Genomic DNA, 15821 nt, shown 5'->3' with positions numbered 1-15821 from the left:
ACTTTGTTCACAAAAAAACGACAAAAAGTTGTTACAGTCCTCATGTGTGTACACAGGCACAAGAGGAGCTGAAGGTGCAGTTAGATTTTCGATGGTGTCAAACAAGACTTTAGGATTTTTCTTATTACCTGACATAAGATTGGAAAAATAAGCCGAGCGAGCCTGCTTTATCAATTCATTAAGATCCAGTATCATATCTTTTAAATGGAGTCTGTGTACCTCTAATTTTGTTGTTTTCCACAGACGCTCTGTCTTACGACATTTTCTCCTAAAACTACAAATGTTATCATTCATCCATGGGAGGGCTTTTTTATGTGACCCTGAAATGTTTTTAACAGGCGCTACCATATCCAAAATCAACAGACAGTGGTTGTTGAAACTTTGCACAAATGAATCAACATCCTCACAATCAACAAAGGAGCGAGAGTCAAAAGAGGCAGAGAAATCACTAATTGTTGTCTCACTAATGATGCGTTTTTGTGTTACAACATTGCAGACAGTAGGCATCATGATAAGTGACAAATTAAAAGATATACAACAATGGTCACTAATTAGAAATTCCTCCACACTCTGGCCACAAGAGAAGACCAAATCTAACGTGTGACCTTTTTTATGCGTGGGGCCAGAAACATGCTGTACAAAATTAAACGAGTCCATGGTAGTCAATAATTCAGCTGCAATCAAACAAGTGGGATCATCAATATGCAGATTAAAGTCCCCAAGGACTAAAACGCGATCTAGTTTTATGATAGACGTTAAAAAATCTGAGAAATCATCAAGAAATGTGCGTGCAGGACCAGGAGTTCGGTAAACTAAAACCCAGTAATAGGGGTGTGTTTTCCCAACCTTACACATCTGCATCTCAAAGGAGTCGAACGAAGTTCGTGTGTCGAACGAAATACCAGCGCAAGACCGCCTCCACGTCGCGCTAGCCGAGGAGTCCCAAACACGGAGCAGTCCGGGGGGCATAGTTCTTTAAGATGAAAGTGTTTGTTCTCCCGCTGCCAAGTCTCCATAATGAACATAAAATCCAAGTTCTCCTTAGTGAAATGGTCATTCAGAGTAAAAGCCTTGTTCGCAATGAAGCGCACGTTGATAAGTGCAATCCTGGTAGTGCGCGTGCGTGACAAGGGCTGTCCTGGGACAGGCTGGATGGCCTCATCCGTCCGACAGGTAACCGGGCACAGGGCACGCTGACGGGGTGCATGATGGCAAGCAGGCCGGGTGGGGAAGATCCAGTCGGAGGTACACCACACAGGTGACGACGCACAGACCGCATCCCGATCTGACTCGCAGACCGGAACCGGCCTCAGGCACCGCTCACTCCCGGGAGCTCTGGATCTGTTCGGCCCAGGAGAAAATCCACGGGATCGCCACTTTCTCCTCCAGTCTTGAACCCCAGCCCTGGATCCCCGCTTCCTTCTCCTGCCGCGGCGCCGGGTAAGCAGCAGGTATTCCGACGATGGTGCTTGGCACTCCAGTTTTGGAGGGAAAAACTCATAACATCTGTCCCAGGTAATACACAAGTCCTGCATATGTATGATTGCAGAGACATAGCTGGTAGTTGATAGGGTTGACACAAGTAATATCACAAGGAGGATTACAAATGTACGTGAGAGCAGAGAAGTGACAGACGCATCGCCAAACACAGGCGCCATCGTGCCACGTCACCGGTGATAGCCTCTGCCAACTTTAAATATAGAGAAAAGTTTCCATTGGCAAGAAAATGGAATTTACACAATGCATTACACTGGAGTTATAATGCTATGAGAGTAATATTTTGAATTATTTGACAAATGAAATTATTTTTTAATGACATTATCCTTTAATAATGAAACTAAAACCGCCAGTAGGTGGCAGCAAGTCACAGGTTTAATGAATCATTCAAACGATTTGTTAAAACGGCTGATTCATTCAGGAACAGCGTGTTGCTCGGAGATGTACAACCATTTTGCTGTGGCTTAGTTCGGAACTAGTTTCGTTGGCAAAATAGAGAAAACAAACTTCATTATTGACAAATTTTAATTCATAATATTAACTTCTTGATTATTGATCTGTATAAAATTAATATCACATGTGGAAAAAACAGCACTCTTGCTTGTGCTTAACATATATAAGACAAAAGCTCACGCAGGGGCATTGTCCCTATATCTGGAATTTTAGGGGCATTACTGGATTCTAAAAGTGTTTTTGTTTGTTTTTTGCCAAGTGAGTGAGAAACTCGATAATGTCAGCTCGCACATCATTAAAAAAACACAATTATTATCGTAGATGATACAGCTCTATTTACACATGCACACGCGAATCGACTTTCTCCTTCTGCGTTCTGCTGTACTTTCTGAATGTCTTGATTGACAGATGTCTTGTCAAATCAGCGGTCAGTATTCCATTCGCCACATATACCTACCGTTTACTCTGAGTTGTCCTTGTGTTTTCTGACATGCCAATTTGTTTTCAGATTTGTTGTTGTGTTTTCTGATTTTTTTTATTTATTGTTATTGTGTTTTCTAACTTGTTAATTTGTTTTTAGTCTTTCCATTGCGTTTATAAATTTGTTGTTTTGGTTTCGGAATTGTGTTTTGTTTTGCACTTCTCGGCCACCATAGCTAAATGAGCAACCGTTTGACCACAATTCACTTCTTCAGTCAGTGAAGCTCCCACAGCCGTTCATGAGAGTTTAAATGCTGGGAATATTCCCATCTTCCCACAGGAGAAGAAGCAGTAAGCAGGAGGAATTACTCCAGGAGAAACTACGGACATACTATTGTAAAGATGGAGATTAAGGAAGAACCCTGCAGAATAAAAGATGAAGATACAGAGGAACAAATAGGTTGGTGTTTTCCTTCATTCTCTTTAATGACTGATTAAACATTAAGACATTCAAATTGAAGGGATACTTCACCTCTGGAAAGATTAATGTGTATTTAAATTTGGTCATTTATGTAGAAGAAATGTGAAATTATTTTTGAATTTGGAGCCAGAAAATGTATTTTTGGCTTATGTGGATGAAAGACAACAACTCCCAGAATGCACTTGCTTCGCTGCCCTAGGAGGCCACTCCCAAGCCACGCCTCCCGGTAAGAGAGCGCAGTTAAACAACAAGGCTAGGCTACTAGTGAGACTCCGTGACGAGTTTGCCCAGGATTTCGAGATCACCCAAAATGTCCGGGATTCGGCTTTTGCGTTCTACAGTCGCCATTCATTGTTTACTGCGGCGAGCAGGACGAGGCTGAGGGGCACGGGAGAATGGCGCGAGGCCGGTGGCGTGATTACTGAGAAGCACCCGTCTCGTATCTCTCACGGAGGAGCGGGAATTTTCTTAGCAATGTTAAAACGCACATCAACCGATCACTTGTTTAGTGTTCATGTAAACACTACATTCAGATTCACCGATCAGAATGAATTCAGTTAGACTGAAACAAAAGGTGTGCATGTAAACAATGATTGGCGACTCCCTGACATTTTGGATGATCTCGACGGCCGGACATGTCCGGGAAAAAGAGGATGGTAACCCCTACTACTCAGCTTTCTCCACAGAACAAGAGCCTGCTAGCTTAGCTTCCAAAGAAAGACGGCTGACACTGTGTGTACATTTTGTGACTGAGATCCCTCTATGGGCGGGTTGAGAACATGCGGAACAGCCCCTCCTACTGGCTGTAGTCTTTAGCCTCTGGCCAAAAAATGTCATCGGAGGATTTTTCCCAGACAAAAAATACATAAATCTCTCATCAGGGGGATATGAGAGAGGAAAGCACGGTAATTCGAAAATACTACAGGTTTTCTACTGATACAAAGCTTAATGCTAAGTCCTGAAGTATCCCTTTAATCTGAAAACTTTGATGATTTGGGTCTCCCTGAATTTCTTTTCATTTAGACTTTTTTTTTTAGACCAGATGGAAGTGAATGAACACAAAAGACATCAGTTTCAAAAGAAGATGAAGAAGAAGAAAAATAAAGATAAAAACACATTCGTTTCACGGACTGAAAGGAATTTCACACAGAAACGAGCTGGAAAAACTGGAGTTAAAGGATCTTTAACCTGCTCTGAGTGTGGAAAGAGTTTCACAGATAAATCAAACCTGAACAGACACATGAGAATTCACACTGGAGAAATGCCTTATACATGCACTCAGTGTGGAAAGAGTTTCACTCAGAAAACTACTCTCGATGATCATCTGCACCGTCACTCTGGAGTGAGATCATTCAGCTGTGATCACTGTGATAAAACATTTGTTGTGGAATCAAACTTAAAACAACACCTTACAACTCATGCTGCTGTGAAGCCTCACGTCTGTTCTTTTTGTGGAAAAAGTTTTTCATTCCTGGACAATTTAAAACAGCATGAGCGTATTCATACTGGTGTGAGACCTTATGTGTGCTTTGACTGTGGAAAGACCTTCACTTCATCCAGCAGCTTAATAAGACACCAGAGAGTTCATACTGGAGAGAAACCATACAAGTGTTCAAACTGTGGAAAGAGTTTCTCTCAGTCAGGTAGCCTGAAAGATCATAAGAGAATTCATACTGGAGAGAAGCCGCACCAGTGCTCTTCATGTGGGAAGAGTTTCTGTAATTTATCTACTCTACTGAAACATAAGAAAAAGCATTGACCGAAGGTGTCTAAGTGAGCAAAGTGAGCAAAGTTCAGATCCATGACTTGTAAATAATTTGGTATATAGATTAAGCAAAAAATGAAATTACCTTTAATCCAGTAGTTTAATCTAAAATTAGTAGTGAAGTTTGATTGTTTGACAAGGGGGAACCTTTGGGGAAGGTCAAAATAATAGTTTAGAAAACTATGTTTTGCCATAAAACAATTTATGAAGGGATGTGTTTTGTTTCTTTGTGGACAATGGAAAAATGTGAATATATATATATATATATATATATATATATATATATATATATATCTTTTTTTTTCATATAAATATAGGCCTATTTTTCATATATTTTCAGAAATATTTATATAATCTCTCCCTCCTCCTGGACAAATGAGAAACAAAAATAAATAAAGTTCATTCTTAATTAAACACATTTCTAGTTTACTACTTGTATTTAGTTTTCGATGTATTGTTATTTTTCAGTTTTCATCTTAATGTTCTTCATCAGTGATTAAAGAGAATGAAGGAAAACACCAACCTATTTGTTCCTCTGTATCTTAATCTTTTATTCTGCAGGGTTCTTCCTTAATCTCCATCTTTCAATCAATCAATTAATCAATCAGTTTATTTATAAAGCACAAATAAACACAACTTCCGTTGACCAAAGTGCTATACAGAGGAAAAAACATGATGCAATACAAAACAAAGACAACAACAGGACAGTTGCTTCAACATTCAATTTGCATACGACAGATTAAATAAAAATTTCTTTAACCTCACTTTAAAGATGCACAGAGTTGGTGCAGCTCTGATTTCAGGAGGGAGGCTGTTGCAGAGTCTAGAAGCGGCGCTAAAAAAAACGTCTCCTCTAGTCTTAAGTTTTGTTCTCGGAACCACCAGAAGGCCTAGGTTCGCAGACCTAAGAGCTCTTGATGGTTGATGAACAGTCAATAGGTCCGTGAGGTATGATGGAGCCATCCCATGTAATGACTTAAAAACTAGTAATAAAACTTTAAAAGTGATTCTATGGCGCACTGGCAGCCAGTGAAGTGACTTAAGGACAGGAGTTATATGATCTCGTTTTCGAGTTCCCTTTCAGAACTCTTGCAGCGGCATTCTGGACTATTTGAAGGCGGTTAAAGGATGATTCACTGATCCCCACATAAAGCGAATTACAATAGTCCAGCCTTGTAGAGATAAAAGCATGTATAACTTTTTCGAAGTTAGAGACTGAGAGTATAGACTTAATTTTTACCAGGGTTTGTAGCTGGTAGAAGCTTGATTTTACAACTTGATTGATCTGTCTATCAAGCTTTAGGGCACTGTCCAGTACCACTCCCAGGTTTTTAACATATGGCTTCACATATGGTGTCAAGGTACCAAGATTTATATTTGTTGTATCATGTAAACTGGAAGGTGTAAACACTATAACCTCAGTCTTTTCCTCATTCAAACTTTAAAAAAAATGTGCAACATCCATGCTTTCACATCCTCAAGGCAATCAGCCATCTCTTCTAGATTCTTTCCATGGTTAAGAGGAAAATACATTTGAGTGTCGTCTGCATAGCAATGATAACTCAAGTCATATTTTCAAAAAATAGTACTCAAAGGAAGCATGTACAGTATAAAGAAAACAGCATCGGAGCCAGTGTGGAGCCTTGAGAAATTCCACATGTTTACTGATGTAGATCGGTAGTTACCAATGTTGACTGAAAAACTAGGTGTTCTAAACGAGATAGCAGGACATTGTGATCTACCGTGTCAAATGCACTTAAATCCAGGAGTATCAATGCTACCGAATCTCCAGAGTCAGTGGCTAAAAAAATGTCATTGAGCACTTTAACAAGCGCCGTTTACGTAGAGTGACATTTTTTAAAACCAGATTGAAATATATCAAAAAAAAAGTTTCAAGCTGACATAGAACTACTTTATCTAAAATTTTTATTAGAAATGGGAGATGTGAATTAGTCTCCCAGCGGACGCAGCACGTCTATCTTTTCCTCTCTCCAGTCCGGCGAGCATTGGTCTCTCAGCGTCCGCAGTATGCATCTATCTCTTCTCTGTTTTCCGTCCAGCGAGCATTGCACTGTCTCTCAGCAGACAGCATGTATCTACCTTTTTCATATTTCTGTCCAGTGAGCATTGGTCTCTCAGCGGACTCGACACTTATCTATCTTTTCTGCCCAGCCAGCATTTTCAAATTCATTCCACCTCGCAGACAGTCGGTAGAGCCCAATATCCTGACGCTGTTGAGCCGCTCACGTCAGAAGCTACATGGGCCCTCCCGGTCAGCCGGTTTTTCGAATCCCGCCGCTCCCCGTCCATCGGTTGGCAGGACTCACCCGTCAACACCATATAGATATCCCGGTCAAGCGATCAAGCTTATTGAAATACCAGCCCGCCAAATTCGCTGCGTCTTTGGGGGGTCTATAGTCTGGCGGCTGTCCTTTTGCTCTTTTGCTTTTGGGGGGAGTACTCTGGGTTCAGGCAGAAATTCAGAGCTCGGAGCCCTCCACCCGGACAGCACGCCAAATACCAATACGCATAACCTTTACCGTAATAATTATATATAGATGTGAACTCATGAAATTATGTTTTATTAACAAGGTTCGGGAGGAGCAGGTGCAGATAATTAACCCAATCAGCACAAGTGGAGATCAATCAGTAATCAACTCAGGACAAGATAAATAACAGCAGAACCCACCTCTGTTCCTTGACAGTTTATCAGCATCCCACCTCCACCCCATCTCCTCACTTCTAGTTCCATCTACTCTTACCAACGGGGGGAGTACTCTGGGTTCGGGCAGAAATTCCGAGCTCAGGGCCCTCCACCCGGACAGCCGGCCAAATACGCATAACCTTTACCGTAATAATTATATGTAGATGTGAACTCATGAAATATACATAGAAAAACAATCGATGAAACATTTTTTTCAAAAGAATAGGCAAGGCAAGTTTATATAGCACATTTCATACACAATTTCATGCAATTGAAAGTGCTTTACATAGAAAGTAATAAAAATAACAAAATAAAAGCAAGGACAATTAAAACAGTTAATCAAAATGCTTTACATAGAAAGGAATTAAAATTTTATTAAAAAGATCTTAAAAGATTTACTTTTAGCTTCTGACCAAGGCTGTATCTCAATACTAGTTTTAGTGCTGCGTTCGATACTATAGATCACACAATACTCTTAGATCGACTACAAAATTATACTGGTGTTCAAGGACAAGCATTAAGCTGGTTCAAATCATACCTATCTGACCGCTACCATTTTGTCTATTTAAATGGAGAAAAATCGATCTTAACTCCAGTAAACTATGGAGTGCCGCAGGGATCTGTGTTAGGCCCTCTGTTATTCTCAATATATATGATGCCACTTGGAAATATTATAAGGAAACATGGAATTAGTTTCCATTGTTATGCTGATGACACTCAAATATATATTTCATCAAGGCCGGATGAAAACGCTAAATTTTCCAAATTGACAGAGTGTGTTAAAGATATAAAAGATTGGATGACGCGTAATTTTCTTTTATTAAATCCAGACAAGACAGAGGTAATACTTATCGGTTCAAAAAACCGCCCACAAAACCTCGCACAATACAACTTTAACATCATAGGATGTCCTGTTACTTTATCCGCTACAGTAAAAGACCTGGGTGTTATACTCGATTGCAACCTGTCTTTTGAAAATCATATTTCATATGTTACAAAAACAGCCTTTTTCCACCTTAGAAACATTGCTAAGCTACGTAATATGCTATCAGTTTCTGATGCAGAAAAGTTAGTTCATGCATTCATGACCTCGAGACTGGATTACTCTAATGCTTTATTAGCTGGTTGTCCTGCATCCTCAATAAACAAGCTACAGTTAGTCCAAAATGCCGCCGCTAGAGTTCTTACGAGATCAAGAAAATATGATCATATAACACAGATTTTATCATCACTGCATTGGTTACCTATAAAGTTCCGTATTAATTACAAGGTATTGCTACTGACTTATAAAGCCCTAAACGGCTTAGCTCCAGTCTATTTAACGGATCTTCTATCACCCTATAATCCATCGCGCTCTTTAAGATCACTAAATTCAAGGCTTTTGGTCATACCTAGGATATCCAGAACCACCAAAGGAGGGAGAGCATTTTCACATTTGGCTCCAAAACTCTGGAATAGTCTTCCTGATACTGTTCGTTGCTCAGACTCGCTCTCCCAGTTTAAAACTAGATTAAAGTCGCATCTCTTCAGCCAGGCATTCATATAATATTTTTAATCTTACAGTTCAAACTACAATCCGGCCTCTAGCTCATAAATGCTGGAGGAGAACTGGCCCCCGACTGAGCCTGGGTTCTCCCAAGGTTTTTTTTCTCCATTAGGTCACCTGATGGAGTTTTAGGACACCATTAGGTCACTTGATGGAGTTTTTCGGTTCCTTGCCACTGTTGCCTTTGGCTTGCTCAGTTGGGGATATTTTGGGGATATTTAATTTAATTTTATCAATCAATAAATTCCACTAGAAAAAAACCTTGTTGTATTATTTTAATTTAATACTGTGAAGCTGCTTTGATACAATCTGTATTGTGAAAAGCGCTATACAAATATACTTGACTTGACTTGACTTAAAATGTCACACTATGGCATATTGTAAAATTTCAAACAGAACAAGTGTTTACTACTACTGGTTCATTAGCAATGCTGAATACAATGTTAAACCCCTTGATTTATTGTAAGCTAAATTAAACTTATTCATTACCTAAATAAATCACAAGTTTTATTAATTTTTTTCTCAACTTTTCACAATGTTCAGAGAGTGATTCAATCCAACAAAGTTGTCAATATGTTCTCAATGCATCACCTCTAAACAGCGAGACTAATATGAATATGCGTGATATGATATATGAACGATATTTGATAAACTATTGTTTCCATTGTTGCACAAATGCACATATGTACAATACAAATAATTAAACCACAAAGAAACAAAACACATCCCTTCATAAATCATGGTGTTTTATGGCAACACACTAGTTTTCTGAACTATTATTCTTGTACATCTGTATGAGATGACCATGCACTGCTTGAGCGATGACACTGACACAAGTATTTTCACATTTTTGCTTTACTGTTCAGTTCATCTTGTATACAGGTAACACTCAGTGTTTACTGCACATGTGCAACACAACAGAGGATCAATACGGGTGTCGGAAGATCAAAACATGCAACATTTAGAATACAATTCACAACCATTTTAACCAGTTCCCCTTATCAAACAATCAAACTTCAATACTAATTTTAGATTAAATTATTGCATTAAAGGTTATTCCATCTTTTGCTTATTTACAAGTTATGGAAGTGAACTTTGCTCACTTAGACACCTTCGGGCAATGATTTTTCTTATGTTTCTGCAGACTAGATGATTGAGTGAAACTCTTCCCACATGAAGAGCACTGGTGCGGCTTCTCTCCAGTATGAACTCTCTCATGATCTTTCAGGTGTCCTGACTGAGTGAAACTCTTTCCACAGTGTGAGCACTTGTACGGTTTCTCTCCAGTATGAATTCTCTGGTGTTTTATTAAGTTGCTGGATGAAGTGCAGGTCTGTCCACAGTCAAAGCACACATAAGGTCTCACACCAGTATGAACACGCTCATGCACTTTTAAACTTTGCAGTTGTGAAAAACTCTTTCCACAAAAAGAACAAAAGTGAGGCTTCACAGCAGCATGAGTTGTTATGTGTCTTCTAAAGCCTGATTCAAAAACAAATGTTTTATCACACTGATCACAGCTGAATGATCTCACACCAGAGTGAGAGTGCAGATGATCATCAAGAGAGTTTTTGTAACCGAAACTCTTTCCACACTGAGAGCATGTGAACGGTTTTTCTCCAGTGTGAATTCTCATGTGTATATTTAGGTCTCCTTTGAGAATGAAACTCTTTCCACACTGAGTGCATGTATAAGGCCTTTCTCCAGTGTGAATCATCATGTGTCTGTTCAGATATGATTTATATATGAAACTCTTTCCACACTCAGAGCAGGTGAAAGATCCTTTGACTCCAGATTTTCCAGCTTGTTTCTGTGTGAAATTCTCTTCAGTCTTTGAAACGACTGCATTTCCATCTTCATTTGTGAAATAATGAGGTTTTTGAAACTGATGCTGTTTGTCTTCATTCACTTCCATCAGGTCTAAAATAAAATAAAAATCAATTTCCATAATTCAATAAAAGGATAAATGAGAAACAAAAATAAATAGCAAAATCTCAATTTTGCACAAATCCAGTTTACTATTGAGCCTACTAGTATCTAGTTTTAGATATATTGCCATATGTCAGTTTTCATCTTAATGTTCCTCATCAGTCATTAAAGAGAATGAAGGAAAACACCAACCTATTTGTTCCTCTGTATCTTCATCTTTTATTCTGCAGGGTTCTTCCTTAATCTCCATCTTTACAATAGTATGTCCGTAGTTTCTCCTGGAGTAATTCCTCCTGCTTGCTTCTTCTCCTGTGGGAAGATGGGAATATTCCCCAGCATTTAAACTCTCATGAACGGCTGTGGGAGCTTCACTGACTGAAATGAGTGAATTGTGGTCGTTGTTGCTCATTTAGCAGATGCTCATCACACTTACAATCACTCTCAATTAGCTTTAATTGTTTTGTTCTAATTACAGAAGCAAAAAAAAAAAAATCCACACTTTCAATTCTGTGTTAAGAGTATTAATTTTTAGAGTGGGAGGAGCTTAAAAATTTCTTAAAGGGGTCATTTAATGCCATTTTTGTACAAGCTAATATGATTCTTTAGGGCCTAAATTAAAAGTTTGTGATATACTTTAATTAAAAATTCTCATTAGTATTGTAAGAAAACACAAATTTTACCTGGTCAAAAACAGCTCTGTTTTCAGCACGCCGTTTAAGTGCATGTGTCTTTAAATGATAATGCGCTTTGCTGACCCCGCCCCTCTGTTCTGTGCACTGTTTGAAATAACCATAACACAATAACCATAACGCGTTGTTCATTATAAACGTGGGATTATGAATTATATTGAGAACGTCGTACATAGAAAACATGCCGTAATGTACCCTGAATGTAAACCTTAGACGCATTCATCGTGGAGCGTGCTAGCTATTTGCAAATATTAATATAATTATTAATATAAAGGTTAATAAAACGTTACACTCACTTCTTCTGGAGGTGCAGCAGGAACACGAATAGTTGGTACCGATCCTTTTTTTCCAGGAGCAGCTTCTTAGCAAAACCAGCTTTATACTGAGCCTCATTTGTAAAGCAATTTGTGTTCGTTATTGCACCCAAGAACAGAACACCACAATCTCTGACGCCATTCTACTCCAGCATATCAACAATGCGGTGACAGACAGCTCGCTCACGAGCGAGGGCGGGTCTGTGTTGAAATGCTGCTGTCAATCAACAATCATGGGAGGGGCGTCGAATTTGTGACGTCACAAAATCGAACGGCTTGATTTGAGACAGGGGAAAACATATAAGGAGATTTACATTTTTTTATCATTTTATGATGGTTGTGTACAGGCACTGCCAACACACATTTCAGTACAATCAACTTGTAAAAGTGCATGTACCATTATTTTACCCCTTTAAAGGTCAGTAACAAAAAGAATATCTTGATGATTAAGCTTTTATCGTTTGATCAACTCATCATTTAACTCCAATATATTATTTGTTTGTTGGAAAGTGTGTGTTCTCCTCCTCTCTGCTGCCATCTTTACTCTTAAATAGGTTAGGATCCCTCTCTAGTGCTCTTAAATAATTTAGGAGCTGAGACCTAGTCTTAAAACTTAGAAACCTTTATGATTCACACTTATTCTTAAGTGTAGGAATAAGAGTAGAATTATGTCATTCTTAGAATTTTGACACACTAAAGACTAATATTTTACTCTTTATAGATTTGGCCCCTGATATAGATTTTTCCCAATAAAAATAGTCTGATAGACACAGTGAATTAATTCAGTTAACTTGTTAATTAAAATAAGTTAATTTTCATTACTTTTTTGGACAACATGTAACATATAACCATATAGCTAATGTAAGAGCCTAAAAGACCTTAAACCTTATTTCAGAAATAGATAGCAGCTGTAGAACAAGTAAGTCAATTTTATCTTCTCTCAGTGATGTGTTTTTCAGACTCCATATTATGAGAGGAATCACTTCTTTAAATATACATAGAAAAACAATCAATGAAACATTTTTTTTTTTTTTTTTTTTAAAGAAATAGGCTAAAGAATAGGCTAGGCAAGTTTATATAGCACATTTCATACACTATGGCAATTGAAAGTGCTTTACATAGAAAGGAATAACAAAATAAAAGCAAGGAAAATTAAAACAGATAATCAAAATGCTTTAGGAATTAAAATGTCACACTATGGCATATTGTAAAATTTCAAACACAACAAGTGTTTACTACTACTGGTTCATTAGCAATGCTGAATACAATGTTAAACCCCTTGATTTATTGTAAGCTAAATTAAACTTATTCATTACCTAAGTAAATCATAAGTTTTATTCATTTTTTTCTCAACTTTTCACAATATGCAGAGAGTGATTCAATCCAACAAAGTTGTCAATATGTTCTCAATGCATCACCTCTAAACAGCGAGACTAATATGAATATGCGTCATATGATATATGAATGATATTTGTTAAACTATTGTTTCCATTGTTTCACAAATGCCTCATATGTACAATAAAAATAATTAAACCAGAAAGTAACAAAACACATCCCTTCATAAATTATAGTGTTTTATGGCAACACACTAGTTTTCTGAACTATTATTCTTGTACATCTGTATGAGATGACCATGCACTGCTTGAGCGATGACACTGACACAAGTATTTTCACATTTTTGCTTTACTGTTCAGTTCATCTTGTATACAGGTAACACTCAGTGTTTACTGCACATGTGCAACACAACAGAGGATCAATACGGGTGTCGGAAGATCAAAACATGCAACACTTAGAATACAATTCACAACCATTTTAACCAGTTCCCCTGATCAAACTTCAATACTAATTTTAGATTAAATTACTGTATTAAAGGTTATTCCATCTTTTGCTTATTTACAAATTATGGAAGTGAACTTTTGCTCACTTAGACACCTTCGGGCAATTATTTTTCTTATGTTTCTGTAGACTAGATGATTGAGTGAAACTCTTCCCACATGAAGAGCACTGGTGCGGCTTCTCTCCAGTATGAACTCTCTCATGATCTTTCAGGTTTCCTGACCGAGCGAAACTCTTTCCACAGTGTGAACACTTGTACGGTTTCTCTCCAGTATGAATTCTCTGGTGTTTTATTAAGTTGCTGGATGAAGTGCAGGTCTTCCCACAGCCAGAGCACACATAAGGTCTCACACCAGTATGAACACGCTCATGCTCTTTTAAATGTTCCAGTTGTGAAAAACTCTTGCCACATACAGAACAAAAGTGAGGCTTCACACCAGTATGAACTTGAATGTGCTGTCTTAAGTTTGATACAAAAACAAATGTTTTATCACACTGATCACAGCTGAATGATCTCACTCCAGAGTGACGGTGCAGATGATCTTTGAGATTTCTTTTCTGAGTGAAACTCTTTCCACACTGAGAGCATGTGAACGGTTTTTCTCCAGTGTGAACTCTCATGTGCTCATTCAGGTATCTTTTGCAAGTGAAACTCTTTCCACACTGAGTGCATGTATAAGGCCTTTCTCCAGTGTGAATCATCATGTGTCTGTTCAGGGTTGATTTATATACAAACCTCTTTCCACACTCAGAGCAGGTGAAAGATCCTTCGACTCCAGATTTTCCAGCTTGTTTCTGTGTGAAATTCTCTTCCTTCTTTGAAACGACTGCATTTCCATCTTCATTTGTGAAATAAGGAGGTTTCGGGTCTAAAATAAACAAATTAAATTCCCATAATTCAATAAAAGGATACATGAGAAACAAAAATAAATATCAAATTCTCATTTTTGCACAAATCCAGTTTACTACTGAGTCTACTAGTATCTAGTTTTAGATGTTGTTTGTATATGTCAGTTTTCATCTTAATGTTCCTCATCAGTCATTAAAGAGAATGAAGGAAAACACCAACCTATTTGTTCCTCTGTATCTTCATCTTTTATTCTGCAGGGTTCTTCCTTAATCTCCATCTTTACAATAGTATGTCAGTAGTTTCTCCTGGAGTAATTCCTCCTGCTTGCTTCTTCTTCTCCTGTGGAAAGATGGGAATATTCCCCAGCATTTAAACTCTCATGAACGGCTGTGGGAGCTTCACTGACTGAAGGAGTGAATTGTGGTCGTTGTTGCTCATTTAGCAGATGATCATCACACTTACGATCACTCTCAATTATCCAGGTGCAAATGGTCATTTAGAAACAATTCCATGATTACAGTTTACACTTTGAGCTTAAAGGGATAGTTCACTTTGAAATAAAATTTTGGTATGTTTTAGATTGTTTAATTTGGACTTCTTTGTGCATGCTCTTTGAGGTGGTGACCATAGACCTGCATTATATGACTGACAGACAAGAACGGTTTGACCTAAAAATATAAAAATTGAACTACTGCGGAAACAAAGACACCTACATCTTGGATGCCCTTGAGGTAAGCTAAAATATACCAACATATAATTTCAAAGTGAACTATCCCTTTAATAATCAAGCCTCATTTTGACTTTGTCCCTCATGTTCCATGGTCCGTGTACTTTTGAGTCCATTATTTTTTCCTTTTTTAACCCGTAATTGAAAAACGAAAAATGAATGGTTGTTGTATTTTTAAAGCGCAAAGTTGATTATTAGGCTAACTATTATCTAACTACACCGATACGATCTAACTAGCTCTCTTCGTTGCCGGACAAACCCTAACGGTCTCATGCAACACCAAGCGTCCCCATTTCTTTCCCGAGCGCGGAAAGCCAGTCACGTTCACCACTGTCGAGACCCCATTCTCTCACCTCTCCTCTCTTAAATGTCCTCCACTCCAGGTGAGATCAACTATCCCTGCCTTCAGTCAATACAACGAAAAAGTGCTGCAGAAAGGTTCAGATGAGCGGAACCAAAGCCAAATAAAAAGATAAATTCCCAGCATTCATCACAATACCATGAAATGTGCAAATCAAATCCAGAAATCAAATTTCAAATTTTTGTAAAACGGAAAAAAAGTTGTATGTCAATTATTTGATTTTCAATGAAATAAGCATTGTATATAAGG

At 38.1% G+C, this 15821-nt stretch overlaps 3 protein-coding genes and 1 long non-coding RNA gene across 7 annotated transcripts in view; 2 read left to right on the top strand and 2 right to left on the bottom strand.

The window, feature by feature from the left end:
- The window catches only part of LOC309478177 (uncharacterized protein), a 61567-nt gene extending 56685 nt beyond the window's left edge, over positions 1-4882 (top strand). Inside the window, exons 3-4 of the mRNA XM_082141781.1 lie at positions 2711-2830; positions 3889-4882. Coding sequence (XP_081997907.1) covers positions 2711-2830; positions 3889-4610 — 842 coding nt within the window. The 3' untranslated portion in view covers positions 4611-4882. The remainder of the gene's footprint in view (positions 1-2710; positions 2831-3888) is intronic.
- The window catches only part of LOC309478232, a 156937-nt gene that overhangs the window by 7928 nt on the left and 133188 nt on the right, over positions 1-15821 (bottom strand). The window lies entirely within an intron of this gene.
- Positions 1-15821, top strand: part of LOC309478109 (uncharacterized protein) — a 127241-nt gene that overhangs the window by 25343 nt on the left and 86077 nt on the right. The gene's annotated exons all lie outside the window — the stretch shown is intronic.
- LOC309478162 (uncharacterized protein) lies at positions 9664-14814 on the bottom strand. 3 transcript variants are annotated; one of them, XM_082141752.1, is made up of 3 exons: positions 14704-14814; positions 10988-11104; positions 9664-10786 (listed from the first exon to the last, which is right to left on the bottom strand). In XM_082141752.1, the coding sequence occupies exons 1-3, from the start codon at positions 14759-14761 to the stop codon at positions 9966-9968; spliced, it is 996 nt and encodes a 331-aa protein (XP_081997878.1). In that variant the 5' UTR covers positions 14762-14814; the 3' UTR covers positions 9664-9965. The 3 variants fall into 3 exon arrangements, with proteins under 3 accessions (XP_081997878.1, XP_081997880.1, XP_081997879.1); XM_082141754.1 differs by having other exon boundaries at positions 9664-10774; XM_082141753.1 differs by having other exon boundaries at positions 10988-11101.

This window comes from Leuciscus leuciscus, assembly GCF_965113295.1.
Source record: "Leuciscus leuciscus genome assembly, chromosome: 16".
In the NCBI taxonomy this organism is placed as follows: Eukaryota; Metazoa; Chordata; class Actinopteri; order Cypriniformes; family Leuciscidae; genus Leuciscus; species Leuciscus leuciscus.
This window is presented reverse-complemented; position numbering and strand designations above follow the sequence as displayed.